At 39.6% G+C, this 20,496-nt stretch overlaps 1 protein-coding gene across 1 annotated transcript in view; it reads left to right on the top strand.

Annotated features, from left to right (window-relative positions):
- pdzk1 (PDZ domain containing 1) overlaps nt 1-20,496 on the top strand; it is a 32,373-nt gene that overhangs the window by 2,932 nt on the left and 8,945 nt on the right. The window contains exons 2-5 of the mRNA XM_048598108.1: nt 8,257-8,485; nt 10,399-10,630; nt 12,918-13,054; nt 19,718-19,913. Coding sequence (XP_048454065.1) covers nt 8,276-8,485; nt 10,399-10,630; nt 12,918-13,054; nt 19,718-19,913 — 775 coding nt within the window. The 5' untranslated portion in view covers nt 8,257-8,275. The remainder of the gene's footprint in view (nt 1-8,256; nt 8,486-10,398; nt 10,631-12,917; nt 13,055-19,717; nt 19,914-20,496) is intronic.

Below are 20,496 nucleotides of genomic sequence, written 5' to 3'. Positions count from 1 at the left end.
TTCTGCATTTTTGATATATTAAAACATCCTGTCTTCAAAGGAGCAAATATTAAATGAAATTTGACACAGAGCCACATAAGGAGATACTATGGCAGATGATCAATAAATTGATCCAATTTGTAGATGATAAGGACAAGTGAGAGACAGAGGCTGGGAAGTTTGGGGAAGAAATGCCAGAGCTTAGGGCACAAGCAGCTTGAAGACAGAACTGCCCAATTGTGGAAAGTTGAAAATCTCACATGTACAGTGGGTGGAATTGGAAGAACACAGGGGTCTCAAAGGAATAGGTGCTGGAGTAGGTTACAGGAATTGTGATGGTGAGACTTTGAAGAGATTTGAAAACAGAATGATAATGTTAAACATTGAAGTGTCTCTGGACCAGGAACCAATGTAGCGGGTGATAGATGAATGGAACTTGCTGTGTATTAGGATAAGGCAACGTGCATTTTGAATGAGTTCAAATTTACTCCACTTGTAGAGGAACTGGGCCAGGTTCCAGGCTGCCTGAAGCTGTCCCCAGTGATGGTGCGTGAAATGAACTCTCCTCACTCCCCTGCTGTGTATTTAAACAGGTTGCAAGTCCAACTGTACATAGCCACATGACCTTTCACATTGGATAATCATTGTCGATGCTACCAAGTTAATCATGAACATGACGGAAAGTTCAGTAATGCTGTTATTGCTCACAGTGCATAACAGAAGTGGTTGTCAGCAGAATTCCTGTTCTGGTGCTGCATGTAACATTAAAGTAATAGACCTTTGCTCCACATGTTGAGGTATTAATAAATGCATGAGAAATATTGCAGCATAATGTGAAGCCTCAGCTCTTAAAATGTATATGGCAAATGTTAATTACCTCTCTTGGAAAATCCTTTTGGTAAGAACTGAGGATTGTTTGACCTCATGCAGAGCTTTAATATGAAATTATTTTGGGTCAGGTGCCAGTGTATGTGGAGAGCTAAGGAAATTCTACTCTAAAGTTTGTAAAATATGAAGGAAGATATTAAGGAAATGTCATGCATTTCCTGAGTAATTCTCCAACTTGGAAGCTAGAATTTTATGCTTAATGGAGGGGGAACATCCCCAATAAAATTCTCACCTTAAACCAGTCGGACAGCAATATGGAACATTGATTGGTTCATATACAAATAAAGATCCCTCCACTCCACTTAGTTTACCACCTGTCAGAAGGAAAATGTTAAAAGTTTATATTCAACAAGTTATAGTAGGGCACTTAGATAAGTTCAAGGTCATCAGGCAAAGTCAAATGGGTTTGTGAAAAGGAAATTAAGTTTAACCAATCAATTGAAGGAGGTAACACATGCTTTAGGAAAAAGGAATACCAGTGGATGTACTGTACAACACTTCTAGAAGGCATTTATTAAGGTGCGATATTCAAGCTTATTGCAGAAAATAACAGCTCATGGTGTAGAAAATAGCATATTGTCAAAGATAGCAGATTGGATAGCTAAGCGGAAACACAATGTAGGCATAGATGGGTCTTTTTCAGGTTGGCAGGCTATAATGAGTGGTGTGCCAGAAGGATTGTACTGGGATCTCAACTGTCAAAATGGTTTAGATGAAGGTGTGGAAATTATAGTTACCAAATTTGCTGAAGATAGATAGGCAAGTAAATTGTAAAGAGAACATAGGAAGGTAATGGACATAGATAGGTTCAAGGTTTTTGAGAAGATTTGTAGCTTGGGTTGTTGATGCGGTGTTGACTTGCTCGCTGAGTTGGTAAATATTATAAACCGTATTATAACCACCCTAAGGAATCTGCACAAAACGGGTGAAATGAACAAATTCGATTGCCAGAGAATAACACCAGAGGGATCAAACACACCCTGCTTCTATGGACTCCCTAAGGTACACAAGCCGGGCATCCCCATCAGACTCATAGTCTCACTGCCAGGTACACTGACATGCAGGCTAGCGAAAGAACTACAAAGGAGACTGAAACACCTAGTAGACGGTTCAAACCACTCCATCCACTCCGCCCAAGAATTCCTCAATATTGTCATGGACACCAGCATAGACGAGGACGGGATCATGGTCTCCTTCGACGTGACTGCACTATTTATCCTCATAAACACCTCCCTTAGCTAAGGAAACACTAGCCTCGCTACTGGACAGACCAGGGATATAGACACCTGGCAACACCAACAGCATCAGCAAAGACGGCACCCTCAAACTACTGGATCTGTGCCTCACAACCCACTTCACCTTCAACAGCAAGGTATACAGACATGTCAACGGAAGACCCACTGGAGCACTGATATCAGGATTAATAGCGGAAGCCATAATGCAAAGACTAGAACAGACAGCACTTTCCACCATCCGACCAAATCTATGGATCCGCTATGTGCATGACACCTTTGTGATTATCACACGCTCTAAACTGGCAGAAACCCATCTACTCATAAACAACATCCTCACCTGCATAAAATTCCCCAGAGCAGAGGAGAATAACAACAGACTTCCCGTCCTGGATGTAATGGTCGAACGTATGGTCAACAGTGAGCTCCAGACCAGCGTACACAGGAGGGCCACCCATACAGATCAGGTACTCAACTACAATAGCAATCATCCCAATACTCACAAAAGGAGCTGCATCAAAACACTGTTCAAGCGAGCCACAACACACAACAGCATCCAAGAACTATGCAAAGCCAGGGAAGAATACCTATTCAGTGTCTTTAAATACAACGGTTATCTGAAAGGCGTAGTTTGTCGATACCTACACAACAGACCACAACAGGAAGACACAACACGTCCAGACACACTAGTCACCCTCCCATACATGAAGCACATATCTGAAATGACCACCAGTTTACTCTGCCCCCTAGAAATCATGGTAGCCCACAAACCGACAGCTACACTACGACAGCTACTGATGAGAATAAAGGGTCCGACAACCACAACTAACAGAACCAAGGAACCAAAGACTGCCAAAAACATTGCATAGGGCAAATCGGAAGGAAACTAGCCGTCAGGATTCACGAACACCAACTAGCTACCAAGAGACATGACCAATTATCACTCACTTCAATACACATGGACAAAGAGGGACACCAATTTGACTGGGACAATGCAACCATCCCAGGACAAGCCACCAAAGATACGCACAAGAATTCCCGGAGGCCTGGCACTCAAACTAGAACTCCATTGTCAAACATGTAGCGCTGGACCCCATACACCAACCACTAAGAAACAATAATGGGAGTGGTGTCACGCACCCCAGCAAACCAAGACACATAAGTAGCAAGTGGGATAGTACAACGACACTTCACCAGAGGCACACTGATGATGTTACTTAGCAATAGTGATGAAACGTTTGCGATCAAACTTACCAGCTCAGCGAGCAAGTCAACAACCGCATAGACAGGTTAACTGAGTGAGAAACATTGTGGGAAATGGAGAATGCAATTTTGAGGTTACAAACAGCCATGATCTTATTGATTGCTAGAGTGGGCTGGGGGACAGATTGGCCCACTCCTGCTTCTAGTTCATATGTTGTGTGACCAAAGCTCTGGTTGAAACCAACATTGACTTTGGAATCTCATTGCTGCTCATCTGCAGCTATTCATACGTCCTGCGAAGATGTTTGCTATCATAAATTTCCCATCAGAGATCCTGCTGCCAGAAATCTCCCATCAGAGATCCTACCATCAGAAATGTCCCAACAGAGATCTGATGTCATAAATCTGACATCTCCTTAACAGTACCTTCCAAACTTGCAATCTCGATCACTTAGGAGGATATGAGAATATCACCACCTCCAAGATTCCCCTAAGTCACACACCACTCTGACCTGGAAATATATCACCGTTCCTTCAATGTTGCTGAGTCAAAACCCTGAATATTCCTCCATAACAACACTGTCCATAACAACACCTCCACAACATAGACTGCTCATGGTTCAAGAAGGTGGCTCACCATCAGCTTATCAAGGATAGGCAACAAATGCTGACCAGAAACAGATTCCATGAAGAAATGCAAAAAGAAAACCCTACATTAGCAGATATATTGGGAAGTGGTCTCAGTTTCATGGCCATTTCCTTTCTCTGGTTCCTCTTGCAACATCACTTTCATTCAGAATCTGCTCTCAGTCATCAGAAATATGTTGGTTTCACACCCAATACTAAAACCTGGGTTCATGGCCTCATATGTTGACATATTAGTGCTGAAAAGGACTTGAAAGAACTGGAGTTTATGGACTAATGGAATCAAAGACTGCTTACAGCCCATTCTTAAAAGCAACTGTTCACACTCTGCTGCCACTTAGCTAATGTTGTATCAATGCTACCAATGACATTTCTATCTTATATGTTCTTTATCAAATTTCCTTGGCCACACTTTTACCCATTCCATCATCCTGTCTAAAATATTTAAAGATTATTTTTAAGTAATGTCTTTATCTAGTGCCTTTCACACCTCAGGACATACCAAAGCAGTTTTACAAACCATGAAATGAAATTACTGTTGCAAATTAGGAAAAACCGCAGACAATCTGCAAACAGCAAATCCTACAAACAGCAATGACCAGAAAACGACTAGATTGCTTGTTTGTTTTGTTGGTTAAGAGGAGCATACTGTTCAGAACTCATGTGTTAATTACTAATATACAAAGTTAAGCTGTATCATATTTAAATCTAAAACACACATTCATTTACATAAAGGACAGACAGGAAAAACAAGACAAGCTGACATTTTAGGAATATTGTGAATTAAAAATATATAGGCAAAAATTCTGTAGATAAGAGTCTAATACAAAACAGGGCTCACAGCATCTTTCTCACATTTATTTTATAGTTTTTGGTGATGATGTTACATTATTGTATACTGCAATTTCATAGCAGATCAGTTGGATCTAGGTCTTGACTTGAATTGAAATATTGCCCTCATTTAGCAAATTCTTTGAGTGTTATTTCTTTTCCACTTAAAAGTGAAATTGAGACGGAGATTCATTGCTTACTGGCAGGATTGAAAGTCTGAGTTCCAAATGCACTCACTCCTCTCAGTACTGTGTTAAAAAAAATTCACAACCAATCCAAACCCTATCTCTCAACAGTTACTTTTTTTTGTCCAAAGACACTTGGTGGCAGTCCAAAAGTACTAAAACTTCTTCCAGGACAATAACACATGTACACTTTTCCAAAACTAATAAACAAAACATTCATTTTCCATTCATATTTCCAAAGAAAATATGTTCAATTCATACAACAAGAGCCTCAGTGAGTGGTTGCACTGCATCTTCTGGATGGTATAAGTTACCGCTACGTGCAGCAATGGTGGAGAGTGTGAATATTTAAGCTAGTTTAACTGAATGTTGGAAGTGTGCTTAATTTATTTCTTGCTCTATTCCTTCAGTAGTAATACTAAATTTTAATTTGTCATTTGGTAGGACTTGAGTATTACCAAAAAAGATGTATTTTGTCAAAGTTTTTCATCTATGCTCAAGATAATTTGCATTAATTTAAGGCATAACCAACATTTTATTGTATAAGAGAAGAGTTGTTTTAGTTGGCAAGTAGACACTGATTGTTGGAGGCATTGCCACGGAGAACATACCATTTAATGATTACTGACAGTTAACTGCCTTTGAGTTTTAAGCCAGGTTAATTGGCTGTGATTGATCAAAGCGTTATCCTGAGAAATGAACTAACAAATGGTTGTCACATACTTTGTGGGGTTGGAATAGGTACAGTTAATGTACATGTTTTTTTTGTTTGCAGGGTCCAGTGTATTAATGTAGGTAGTTTGCCAATGCCAGAACAGATGGCTCAGCACTTTGATAAAATAAAATTGGATACAAAATGGGTACAAGTATTGCAGCAAACAAAGAGCATGTACCACATATCATAATCTGCAAATCCATGAAATGATCAGCCAGGCTGCAAAGTTAGACAATGAGATGGCCAGAAGAATTAACATATATAGTGAGTAGGCATTCCATGTGATCAACATCATAGAACAGAGGAGCATAACATGGGAAAACATAAAGTTGTTCACTTTGGCAGGAAGAATAAAAAAGCGCAGATTATTAATTAAGTGGAGAATGTCTGCTGTATTCTAAGGTGCAGAGGGATCTGGGTTTTCTAGTGCATAATTTATTGCCCATCCCTAATTGCCCACAGGGCAGTTAAGAGTCAACCATATTGCTGTGGGTCTGGAGTCACATGTAGGCCAGACCAGGTAAGGGTGGCTGTTTTCTTTCCTAAAGGACATTAGTGAACCAGATGGGTTCCTGACAATCGATAATGGATTCATGGTTATCATTAGACTCTTAATTTAGTTTTTAAAATTGAATTCAAATTACACCATCTGCAGTGGTAGGAATCAAACCCAGGTTCCCAGGACATTATCTGGGTCTCTGGATTAACAGCCCAGTGATAATACCACTAAGCCATCGCCTCCCGAAATGACTTGGATTCAATAGTCAAAAATATAACATTAATAGAGAACATGACAATATATTCAGACACTGGCATCATTCCTGACCCTAGCTAACTAGAGGGCATTCAGCACAATGATCAAACTGAAAGAAAACATTCATCCTCAGTGTTGCTTTGGTCCATTCACTTTCTTTCATCACACATATCAAATTTTACCTCTTCAAATAAACTAACCCTCCTAACTAATATAGAAATTATGTTAGTGTAGTTGCATGTTTGTGTAAAGTAAGAAAAACTAAAACCTGGTCCTTGTGTAGTATTACTCTTACTTCTCATTTATGAGTCCAAGCTTAATTGCTGCTTGTGGATTAAAATTAGATGGAGTATGAACTCAGTTCTGCACCCAAACCAGACAATCTCCGAATAGACAAGGTGGGTCAAAATTGGCTGGAAAATGCAATATAGCATCAACTATATCCCATTCACACTAACAGGACACTGTTATGAATATGGTGGTTGAGTTTTCAATCTGGAGCAATCAGAAATCAAGAAGGAAAACACTCTCGAAATTGTGTTATACTTTCCAAATCATTTTTTACTCAAACATATTTGCATAATCACAAATGTGAGATTTTACACTGACGAACCCAATCAGGTAGTTTTTTTTATCTTTCAAAAGTATTCTGTGTTATATTTAAAGTAGGAGATCACAGCAGGGGAGCAGTTAAGTGTGGCTCGTTTTTGTTTGCAAATCTACAATTGTGAGTAGAGTGGGTCTTTTTGATTATATAATTTTATTGAGATTTGTCTAACGTCAGAGGCTGAGGGGAGACCTTACAGAAGTTTATAAAATCATGAGGGGCATGGATAGGGTAAATGGGCAAGGTCTTTTCCCCACAGTGGGTGAGTCCAAAACTGGAGGGCATAGGTTTGAGGTGAGAGGGGAAAGATATAAAAGGGACCTATGGGGCAAAGTTTTCACACAGAGAGTGGTGTGTGTATGGAATGAGCTGTCAGAGGAAGTGGTGCAGGCTGGTATGATTACAACATTTAAAAGGCATCTTGATGGGTATATGAGTAGGAAGGGTTTAGAGGGATATGGGCCAAATGCGGGCAAATGGGACTAGATTAATTTAGGGTATCTGGTCGGCATGGACAAGTTGGACTGAAGGGTCTGTTTCCGTGCTGTACATCTCTATGACTCCAGTCACCTGTTACAGTTTTATGATGACAGATGAAAGTGGATCTATCAACAAAAATTAATCCAGTAATTCATAGAAAAGAATTCCTAAAGTGTGAAAACAGGCCAATCAGCCCTTCCAGTCCACCTTCTGAAGAACATCCCATCCAGACCCACCCCATCCTTATAACCCTGCATTCCCCATGGCTAATCCACCTAATCTACACATCCCTGGACACCAAGGGCAATTTAGAATGGTCAGTCCATTTAACCTGCACATCTTTGGACTGTGGGAGGAAACCAGAGCACCCGAAGGAAACCCACACAGACTTGGAGAGAATGTGCAAACTCCACACAGATAGTCAGCTGAGAGTGGAATCGAACTCAAGGTTCCTGGCAGTACTAACCATTGAACCATCATATCACACTTGTCAGCAACTCGATTTGAAACATCAGAAAATGACTTTTAAAAACTATGCTGCTCAATGTATTAGTTTCATTGGTAAGTATACCAATTAGCTTCTCAGAAAATGTTTTGATATTTTCAAAAATGTTGACAGATATCTGTTATTGCCTTTGAGACTAAATAACAGTTTAATTTAAAGGGACTATTGGAAGATTCACACTGAATAGCTGTATTGATTTGATTGGTTGCTGTTACATATTTTATTGCTTTAGGTCATTAAAACGCCAAGTGATGGCAGCTGACATTCAGCCTCGGCTTTGCAAACTGTCCAAGAAGGAAGGTGAAAGTTTCGGCTTCTACTTAAGGATAGAGAAAAACATTGAGGGCCACTTGATCCGCTCTGTGCTGACAGGAGGTCCAGCTGACACCGTTGGACTGAGAGATGGTGATCGAGTCATTAGGGTCAACACGGTTTTTGTGGATGGTGAAGAACATCAAAAGGTATGAGCTGTATGTGGTGAAAGGTGACTGTTAGATACCCTAGCTGCACACAGACATATATATGGGACTAGGATAACACAAAGAGAAAGTGCTGGGGAAACTCAACAGATCTGGCAGCATCTGTGGAGAGAAAAACAGAGTTAATGTTTTGAGTCCAGACTAACTCTTCTTTGGAGCTCAAGATTCCATTTCAGATTTCCAGCGTCTGCAGTACTTTGAAGTAAGCAGATATAATTTACTGTTTATTGTTTTTTTTTACTCAATTAAGTGATGAAAAATTGCTCATTCCTAGGATGCTGTGAGACTCTGTGTGTCAGGTTATAATTTAACTCAATTTGAACTGTGTGCTTTCATGGTAACATTGTGAACTAGGCAACACAGCTTGGAGAAATAGCAATAAAACAATGGAAGTAAAATGAAAATAGTTGACATCTATTATCTTGAAGGAAGTACATCCTCTTTGGGCTCATGCCCTTAATAACACTTGTCATATCTTAATTAACTAGCGCTGATTATTATGTTCATGAGGAACAGCTAGGCCTTAAGCTTTTCTTAAGAAGCTATAGAGAGAGTTAGATTTGAAAAGGAACAACAACAGGATTACATTTCTACCTGGGAAAAACAATGGAAAAATATCATTTATGTTTCTAAGAGCTGATTGCTAAAATAGTTGTTTGTTGCTGGGCGTGGTTCAATCCAATATTCAGAGAATTGCAAATCTATATTTAGGTGTCAGAAACTAAACTGGTTTACATGATCTTATTTTACTTTTATTGCCTAACACCCAAACGCATCCTCCCTCCAATCTGACCACACACAGCAACGGTCATTAGAGAAACTCCTTTTCAATTGAATTGAGATGCCCATAGTCAGCCAAAACATAAGAATGTACATAAGAACATACAAAAATAACATACAAATATACAAATTAGGAGCAGGAGTAGGACAATCAGACCCACCTGTCTCCTGCTCCATTCAATGAGATCACGGTTTCTCTGATTATCGTCTCAACTTCACCTTCCCATCTACCCCTAATGTCCTTTGATTCCCTTGCCAATCAAGAATTGATCCAACTCAACCTTAAAGATATTAAGACCTTGCCTTCACTAGTCTCAAAGGCAGAGAATTGCACAGACCAAAGATTCTGAGAGGAAATTTATTCTCCATCTCCAAAACATCTCCAAACTGTATCCTCTTGTTCTACTCCCTGTCACAAGGGGAAAGAAATATTCTTTCAACATCCATTCTGTCAATTCCCCTCGATGTATTTATAGATGTTCATCAAAAGGAGAGGCATGGAGTACAAAAGCAACAATGCTGTGCCAACACCCAACTCAGTTTTCAAATCATTTCATGTTAGATCGCAAATGGAGATTGTGTTCACTCCTGAGCTTTAGGAAGGAGGTCAAGGCCTTGGAGAAGGTGCAAAAGAGATTTAGTCAAATGGTTTCAGTGACTTCAGTTATGTGGAGAGAATAGAGAAGCTGGGGTTGATCTCCTTAGAGGAAAGAAGTTAAGGGAGAAATTTAATTAAAGGTGATCAAAATGTGAAGGTTTCTAATAGAGTGATAAGGAACTGTTCTGAGTGAAACAAAGGTCATTAACAAGAGGAGCCATATTGCAAATAACTGACAAAAGAACTGGAGGGGGAGATCATGTTGTGATCTGGAATGCACAGCCTGAAAAGGTCATGGAAACAGATTCATGGTAACTTGCACAATAGAATTGAATGAATACTTGAAGGGCTACAAGGAAAGGGCAAATGAGTGGAACTATCAAAGAACCAGCAGAGGCATAATGGGATGAAGGAAAGGTAGAGGCAGAGGATAAAGCTTGTAATGACCAATTTCAGACGCTTGGAATTGTAGGGGAACCTGGCAACTTCCCATGCCTAATGCCATTCTCTGTTTCAGGTGGTAGATTTAATTAAAAAGTCTGGGAATTGTGTTACCCTTCTGGTACTGGATGACACCACATATACACATGCCAAAAAGCAAGGTATTAATCTGTCTCAAGTGAACACTCCCAATCCAACTCCAATCCAGCCTGTGGTGAATGGAGTCAGTGGAAAAACACCACGGCCCAAACTGTGCTACCTGGTGAAACAAGCTTCGAGCTTTGGATTTTCGTTGAAGACCGTCGAAGGTAAAGCTGTAAAATAATTTGGTGTTCAATGACTGATCTAATGCAATTAAAAAGGCAAACTGTATGTCAGCTTTTATTGCACAAAGGTTATCGTATAAAAGTAAGGAAATCTTGCTGCAGCTATGCAGGGCTTTGATGAGACAACATCAGAAGGAATGTATAGTATTTGGCATTCTTATGTAAGGAAAATATATTTGCTTTAAAGCAGGTGGATCTATTATCTACTACATCAATTCCTGGCTTGGGAAGATTGCTTTATGAGGAGAACTTGAATAAAATGGGTCTTTATTTCCCAAGGTCAGAGAAACAAAAGGTAATCTTTCAAATATGTGAAATTCTGAGAAAGTTCCAGTGGTTAGATGCTGAGAAGCTATTTACTTTAGCTGGAGAGACTACAAGAAGGAGCCGGTGTGTCACAGTAAAGGTTTGGCCATTTGTGACAGAGATAAGGCAAATTTTTTTTCACTCAGAGGGATGTGTACCTTTGAAATTCCGTGCCCAGAGGGCAGTGGATGTTCAATGATTGAGCATGTTCAAGGCCGAGATCATTAGACTTTTAGACGCTAATGGAATTCAGTGATATTAGAATAGGGCAGGAAAGTGAAGTCAATGTAGATCAGTTAACAAATTTGCAAACAGTCTCAAAGGCTGCACGACCTACTCTTCCTCCTATTTCTTGTGATTTTATGTTCTTCACGAGATTAAATTCAAGATATAAGTGGATACTGATAATTATCAAATCTGCAGCAGATATATTAAGCAGGAAGTTTAGATTGCAAAGAAAAGCAATACTTCCACATCCGTACAAACATTCACTGTGCTGAATAAAAAAAAAATCTCTCAATCAATGGGTATATTGCATACAGTCTGTAACTCCACTTGAAACTTGAAAAGAAAGGGTGATCTGGAAAAATCTATACTAATTAGAACATTTATTATCCTGAATCAGAGTATGGATGAGTGAGTGAGCAAAAACTTGACAGATGAAATATAATGTGGGATAAAGTGAAGCTCTGCACTTTGGCGAGAAGAATAGAGGATCTGAATATTGTTTACATGGAGAAATACTACAGAAAGCTGCAGCACAGAAAGACTTGGGACCCCTTATGAATGAATCACAGAAAGCTAGCATCCAAGTTTGCAGGTAATAGAAAAAACAATTGGAATTTTGGTTTTTATTTGAAAGGGAATGGAGTATAAAAATAGGCAGCTATTGCTAAGACTATACAAGGCACTAGTCAGACCACAGCTGGAATCCTGCAAACAGTTTTGGTCCCCTTATCTAAGGAAAGATATATTGGCATTGAAGGCAGTCTAGAGAAGGCTCACTGGGTTGATCCAAGGTGTGAAGGGACTGTCCTATGAGAAGAGGTTAAGTAGGCTGGGCATATAATGATTGGAATTTGGAAGAATGAGAGGCAACCTTATTGAAACATACAAAATTCTTAAAGAACTTGACAGGGTAGATGTGGAAAAGTTGTTTCCCCTTTAGGAGAATCTTGGGCCAGATGGCAAAATCTCATAATAACAGGTTGCCCATTTAGAACAGAAGAGGAGAAATTTCTTCTCTCAAAGGGTTGTGAACTTGAGGAATTCTTTACTATAGATGGCTGTAGAGGCTGCTCGTCAGGTATATTCAAGGCTGAGGCGGACAGATTTAAAACAGGGGATGAGTTGTTATTCGAGTGGCAGAGAAACAGAAGTTGCTGGAGAAATTCTGTAGGTCTGGCAGCATCTGTAAAGAGAAAGCAGAGTTAACAATTCAGGTCCAGTGACATTTCTGCACAGGTGCTGCCAAACCGGCTGAGTTTATCCAGCAATTTCTGTTTTTGTTCCAGCTTTCCAGCATCTGCAGTTCTTTATTTGTTTTTGCATTTGGATATAATGAGATGTTACTTTTATCTGGTTTTGCACTGAGTGCATCTTAACAAAGTGCTAACTATTGTGTGAAAATAGCTGTTTGTGTTGAAAGGATACAGTTGCTTAAGATGCCATAATTAGTAAGATTAATAATGACATAAAGACCAAAAGGTGAATCACTATCATATTTTGGAGAATATAAACTTAGCTGAAAGATAAATGATTCAAAAGTAGGTACAGTCTTATTTTACAGGAGCAAGTTTGAAAAAATGATGTGCAGGGCACATATTGAAAAAAGGACATTATCCATACTTTCAAAGAATGAGCATGTTATTTTCCATCATTGATTCTTGAGGATCTGGAATCTGCATGAATTAGCCTGGGAATCTGTTGTCATTAGTATTTACTTAAATCTTCCATTTTGCAGGAGTGCCTGGTCTGTTTATGACTGAGATCACCCCTGCTGGTGCTGCTTTCAATGCTGGAGTTGAACCCAATGACCGAATAATTGAACTAAACGGGGAAAATGTTGAAAACGCCTCTCATCAGCAATTGGTGACTAAGGTGCTCGTGCAATATCTTGACTTATTCTCTGAATATATAATGACATTTGCTTTATAATAACTGTGGTGTATGGGTCTGAAAGGATCTGAAAGACTTTATGCAGAAGAGTGCCACAAGTACAACCCACTACGATGACATTATCGTTCATCAATCAAGAATTCTCATACTTCAGTTAGAATGTGTATTTTGATTTCAACCTTCTTCAAGTAGCAGGAGTTAAAATAGTTAAAGGCAAAGAACAGCCAGTCAAAGAACAACTTGCCAAGGAACATCTGTTCAAAGGCAAACCCATAGAAGATTTCATAGGGTCTCTAGACTCATGATGGAACCCAAACAGAAAGAGGAATCCATTGAAAGTAGTTAAAAATTGCTTCATACTGCCAATGAGATGGGAAATTGTGACTAGAGATAACACAGTGCGGAGCTGGAGGAACACAGCGTGGAGCTGGAGGAACACAGCAGGCCCTTCTTCAGAAACGGTCCCAACCCGAAACGTCAGCTTTCCTGCTCCTCTGATGCTGCCTGGCCTGCTGTGTTCCTCCAGCCCCACACTGTGTTATCTCTGACTCCAGCATGTGCAGTTCTTACTATCTCAGAAATTGAGACTATACTGTTTGGCAGAAAGGGGTTCCACTGCTATCACTACGAAAGGGAGTTCAGACTGCAAGAATCAGCAAAGCCTCTAAGGAAACATACACAGTGAAACGGATAACGAATAGGGCAGCCAGTTGAGTCAATTGATATACCTCAGAGAGCAATACAGAGTGGCGAACAAATAGTTATGGTGGATTGAAGTTTGATGTTAGATATTGTGTGACTTGGAAGAGAAGTTCAAGCAGAATATTTGATGTCCTTACCTACACAGGAATAATACTCAATAGCAGTGACAGAGCTCATACCAAGCAAGAAATAATCCGCAAATAGTAGATCTGAGGAGAGGAACATGTTGATTTCAGCAATAATGTTGCCTCTGAGGGCGATTGAGAATATCTAAACCAATGAAAAAGTTGAAGCTATGAGTTTACATATTTCAGTATACATTTTCAGGCAGATTGAGAATAGACATCTGCTGAAGCAGATTGAAAATGTAATGCATACGACTCCATGAAAGCCATCACTGAGAAGGGCTGACCAATATCCAACTATTTGAGATACTGGAAAGAAGAAGTCAAAGAAGTCATCCTCTGTGAAGGTTTAGGGTGGGAATTCCAGAGCTCAGCATGAAGATACAGCAAAGGAAATAAGAGCTGGATAAGAGATTAGCACTGGTCAGTTTGAAGTCAGAATTAAGACTCATCACACAGGAGAAAGACAACTTAGGCCTGATGGTGTTTATTTGTCAAGCTGGATTATTCCAATCCTGGTACAGAGATTGCATCTGAGTGTTTGTGACTTAATCACCTTATTTCACAGGCAAATCATGGAATCATTATAACTATTCTGATGTGCAATAGAACAGTAACAGTTGGCAATCAGTATGAAAGAGATTAAAGTTCTCCAGTCTAAACAGACCTACAAAGCTCAGGCTATCATCAAAACAATTACAGACAATAGTCTTCCACCCCGGAAACTATCAGTCTTCCAGGTCTAAAGAGAATATGATCTGGGAAAAGAGTGAAATCTCCAGGTAGCTTGAACCTGCAGAGTCTTGGAGGGGAGATGGGATAGCAGTAAGTGTAATTAAATATACTGACGTATAATATTAATAATGGGAAAAAGAGCTTGGTGGTGAGACGTATATCGGTCTGAAAGGGTCTGAAAAATTAATACTGAGGAGTATCATAGTCACCCCCTTCTCCATTCCACTATGATTGACATCATGTAGATTTATTGGCAGAACAACTTAGGATCTCAAATGAGTAACCTAATATCTAGGTCCTCCTTATAGTCTCTAACAATGTAATCAAATTAATGTAACTAGTTACTAGTATGCAATAAATTATGCCTTGTTCAATACAAGAGTCTTTTCTAGTTAGATCAGTAAGTGGTTTTCGTCTCCCACACAAACCAAGTAGAATGGTGACAGCAAAACTACTCAATGATGAGGTGCAGACTCTGTTTAGCTGCACATACACAATTTGCATTTTTATATCACCTTTAATGTAGTAGAACACCTTAAGGCAGCTCATAGGAGCAATTATAAAGCATTGATCTAAATAAGGAGATAGTAAGACAAATGACAAAAGCTTGGACAATTAAGTAGGTTTAAATAAAGTTCTTAAGGATTAAAGTGATATAGAGAGGTTACGGTGGAAATTCTTGCTATATAGTGAAAAGTTTACAAAACTTTCCAGAACTTTAAAATGACCCAACTCAAGGAAGTCAACTAATACTTGGTCAGTTGCTAACATTGAAACCATGACAATGGTTGCTGTGAGAACTTCTCACATCCCTCTGCTATCCATAGCAAGTCTCATTTTTCCATCACCTTGTGCTCATTGGCTCTTGGGTTAACACATCTAATTTGACACTTCATCCATGTGTTCAAACCCTTCCATCACCTCATCCGCTCACCCTGACCCACCATCATTTCTTTAATCTATTCAAGGCCTACAAGTTTCTGCAATCTCAGTGCTCCTCCAATGCTCATCTCTTATCCAGAAGTCACATGACACCAGGTTATAGTCCAACAGGTTTATTTGAAATAAGAAGCTTTCCGTGCACTGCTCCTTCGTCAGGTGAAGTGGAGAGAGCACCCAGGCACAGAATTTATAATCAGAGAGATCAAAAGATCACACAAATGGTGTTTGTGGAGTGTCAACAGGCCAAATAATAGGTATCTGCAGGTGATAAGAGTGTCAGACGGTGTGAGTAAAGTGTCACCAGCTGAATAACAAGTGAATTAAGGCACATTGTACAGCAGAAGGTCACTTTAGGCCTGATGATGTTTGTTTGTCAAGATGGATTATTTCAATCCTGGCACTGAGATTGTATCTGAGTGTTTGTGAATTAATCACCCCATTTCACCGGAATTATCCTGAAATTGACCACTGGTGTGCATTAAAATGGTAACGATAATGTCGGCAATCAGTATTTAATCAAATTTGTAGTTTATTTCTTTATTGAATTACACAGAGTGAAAGAGGCCATTTGCTCCATTGTGGCTACGCCAGCTCTTTGAAAGAGTTATCCAATTTGTTCTTTGTTCTCTGCCCATAGCCTGGCCAACGTTTTCGTTTTCGATTCTCTCATTGAAATTATATTTGATTCTACCTATACTGCCCTTTCAGTGAGCATGTTATAACAATTCACTTAATAAAAAGTTTCCTCATGTCACCATAATTTTTTCACTTTGTTACTATAATCCTACCAGTAAAACAGTATGCAGGTCTGTTGACGGATACCATAAGATCACTCTTGCTGGTGGGGTTGTATCGGGCAGTTGATCTGAAAGGCTTAACTCTGAAGCCTTTGTGTAGCTCTATCCTCAGACATATTTATGCAGACTCTGGAAGGAGTTAGTTAGTTCTACTTGGCTGTTCTAGTTCTAGTCCCTTAATCTTTTCTCTATTGTTAACAACAATGTAACTTAGCCTGGTATTTGACATTCATTCCCAAAAGAATTTTACACTGTGACCTCACTGAGGCCTGAGAATTGTTCCAACTCCTCAGTGATCAAGAGCTGACCTTTGGCAATCTCTGGCTGAGGAGAGGGCTGATAGTAGGGGATAGAAAACTTGAGGGACCAAGGTTGGAAAGACCTGTGAGACGGGGTGTGGGTTAGGCACAAAGTATCCTCCTGTTGCTGTGTTGGAACTTGTGATCCCAATATTTCAGTAGGTGTGCACATTTGCTATCTAAAGCTCCACTTTGGGAAGCCCTGGAGATACCAATGTCTAGTACCAAATGATATTTTTTTTCACCTATTTTTCTAATCAACCTGTTCAGAGAAGTTATTATACACCTCTGGAGTAGGCGGGACTTGAACCCAGATCTCCTGTTCCAGGGCTAGGGACATTACCACTGCCCAACAAGGGGGGGCCCCCAGCCGAACGTTATCGAGTTAGCCAGTCTTAAGCTAATAGAGCCGTTATCTAAGTTAGTGTCTAGTCAACTATTTCTTGTGACTCAAGCACATGCCTCTTCTGCCATTGACTCTTTTAATGGTTAATCCTTCATCACTTAATACTAGTAAGGCCCATGGCTTTATATTGCAAGAAGAACTGGTGCAGCATATCTACCTGAAGGATCTGCAGAATCAGGTGCTAGCTGCAAGCATCACTAACAATTTGTTGGCAATGCAGTGAGAGCTGCTTCTAGTCCGACAAAATCATTTGCAGTGTGGGAATTCACAGTCACCGAAAGAGAAGGGTGAAGAAAGTACTCTACTAAAATATTGCTATTGCCTCTATCAAAAGGAGCACAGATCCACTCAACTCCTGCAGCAGAAACTGCACTCAGTCAGCTTAGGTTGGAAGATTTATGGTAGTAAACAGGTTTTAAGAATTCAAAGTAGCAGAAGTACGTAAAATATTACAGAAAAGTTAGTCAGGACCAGAAAGAATCTCAATGAAGCTATTTGGAGATATATCTGAATTGCAAATCAGGAAAAAGTCATTGATGTCATTTCCAAGAAATAACTTCAGTCTCATAGAGGAAGGCTGAAAACCCCTAATGTTACAGCAACATTCTGGCCTGGGAAAATGAAAGGAGGCTTAAGTCATTACATTAAATAAACAAATACCTTTTCTCCTTGCTAAAAATTGTAGTTACAATCTACAGAAAAACATGGTAATTCTTTTAAACATTCTTCAGACTGACAACATTGTTTGATAGTTTATAACCTAAAAGTTAAGGGTCGGAGTAGATTTTATTAAAGATAATAACTTTGAAGATTAAGCTTTTTTTAATTGTACAACTGAAAATTCTTAGAGGAACAGAAACTCAGCTTTGCCATTTTTTTCAGTTAAAAAAAGATATGAATGAGTTGGGAGCAAGAAACAGCATTGTGCAAATTGTCCAAATTGTTGCAAAAATTAAAGGAATGTTAACAGCTTCTTTAAGGTATAAAGATCATCAGTTGACAGAACATCTACCCAAAGAAGATTCCAGCAGAACAAGATGCGAACATTTTTTACAACACCTAGCCAACCACACTCAGAGGAAAGAGAGACAGCTCCGGCTACTATGGGAAACCTAATCTTTCAGACATCATCATTTATGTACACAGGTGCAAGCAATTCCTGTTGCTGGGCCTATCATTTATAAAGCAATCTACAGGTTTTGACATCCTAAACGCAATCTCAAGGAGCAGTTTGAAATATCATTACCATTCCACTACTAAGGAGTTCTTTTGCTGAGTTACAGAATGTTGTCTGACATTCCAGAAATTGAGAAATTTTGGATTATAGGTATGTTCATTTCATAGGAACTGGACTGCAAAGAGCATATTTTAGATTCTTCTGGCCAATGCCCAAGGGAAACAACCAATCATTTTCTTGCCTGAACCCATGAACTCCTTATACACACACAACTATGCGGCCAAATTCTGCGCCAACTCCATTTACAAGTTTGCTGATGACATTACCGTTGTAGGTCGGATCGCAAACAACGAGGAGACAGAGTACAGGACTGAGATTCGGTGCTTAGTGATATGGTGTAAAGACAGCAATCTCTCCATCAGCATCAGCAAAAGGAAGGAGCTGGTCATTGACTGCAGAAAGTGGAGTGGAGGGCACACCCCTGTCTGCATCAATGGTGCTGAGATGGAGATGGTTGAGAGTGTCAAGTTTCTGGGAGCGATGATCACCAACAATCTGTCCTGGTCTACCCATGTTGACACTATGCTTAAGAAAGCACAACAACACCTCTACTTCCTCAGGAGGCGAAGGAAATTCAACATGTCCATGAAGATTCTTACAAATTTTTAGAAATGCACCATAGAAAGCGTCCTATCTGGATGCATCTTAGTGTGGTATGGCAACCACTCTTCCCAACACCACAAGAAACCACAGAAAGTTGTGAATACAGCCCTATCCATCACACAAACCAGCCTCCCATTCACTGACTTCATCTATGCTTCCCGTTGCATTGGGAAGTAACCAACATGATCAAAACCTCCTCCCGCCCCAGTTTTACTCTCTTCCACCCTCTTCCATCATGCAGAACATATAAAAATTCGCATACATGTATGAACAGATTCAAGAACAGCTTCTTCCTCGGTGTTATCAGACTTGTAAATGGACCTATGAAATGTTAATATTTTTGATCTCTCTTTGCACCTTCTTGGCAGCTGTAATACTGTATCCTGCACTCTTGTTTGTTACCCTGGTGCGCTTGTATAGTACGGTCTGCCTATAAAGCAGGTACGATGATACTTTTCACTGTGAATCAAATCAAATCCTGTTCAACTGAACAATGGATGTAAAAGAGTTATTGCTGTTATTAAAAAAAACGAGTAGGGTGTTCTCCTAATGTCCTGACCATCATTCCACCTCTTAACTGACTTAAATAAACAGATTTATTGGATATTTCTCAGATTTACTATTTTTCAGATTTTGCTGTGTCCAAAATTAATTGCTAAATAGTTGCCTTTCAAAATAAATTCCCTGTTTTGAACAAAGTACATAACAACAGGGTCATGCTGTCACACTGTTGCCACTGGCTAAACCTTTTTTGAAATATGATTCCCAAGTATTTTTAACTGTGTTCAATCTTTTTCAGATGAAAGCTTCAGGCAACAATATCATGCTGCTTCTGATTGATGAGACCTCAGACAAATACTTCAAAAGCAAAATGATTAAGATTGTGGCATCGATGGCAAGTGTGAAAGGACTGCCCCTCCAACCACGGATTGCACAGCTAACTAAGGGACCTCAAGGCTATGGTTTCTACTTGAGAGTCGAACAAGAACGACAGGGTATTCAAACCAGGGTTTAATTTTCTGATCATGTGCAATGGGTGCAAAGCCTCTCTCAGTGGCACTATGCATTAGGAAGTGTGCAAGTGATGGCTCATATTCTGAATATACACTGACTCATAAAGGGAAAATTACTATTAACCAGGATCTCTGTTCTGAATGTTGTTTCAGGTTGTGTTCACTTGGCAATGTTGGCATTCAACAGCAACTCCCACCTAGGGTGTTTCAGAAAGATAATCACATGTCTTGTATTATATTCATGAAATGTGTCTTTGTTCCTTCCAGCCTTGACCATTCCAATGATCTCATGACTGACATTCCATCTTTTATCATCTGTAAACTTCAGCTCATCCAAAACTCCACTGCACCTTAACATGGACCAGATCTCATTCACACGTTATCACCTTCACTGATCAACCAATGATAAATCTTGATCTAGCTGCGACTCAATTTTAAAATTTCCATCATCATGTTCAAAGCCATACCCCCCCCCTCCACCTCTGTAATATTCTTTAACAGTAAAACATTTGGAGATATCTGCAATCCTCCAAATCCTTTCATTGCTGTTTCCTTTGTTCCACTT

Source organism: Rhincodon typus, chromosome 6, assembly GCF_021869965.1.
Source record: "Rhincodon typus isolate 14 chromosome 6, sRhiTyp1.1, whole genome shotgun sequence".
Classification (NCBI taxonomy): Eukaryota; Metazoa; Chordata; class Chondrichthyes; order Orectolobiformes; family Rhincodontidae; genus Rhincodon; species Rhincodon typus.
The sequence above is the reverse complement of the archived record's forward strand: the minus strand, read 5'-3'. Positions and strand labels throughout refer to the sequence as shown.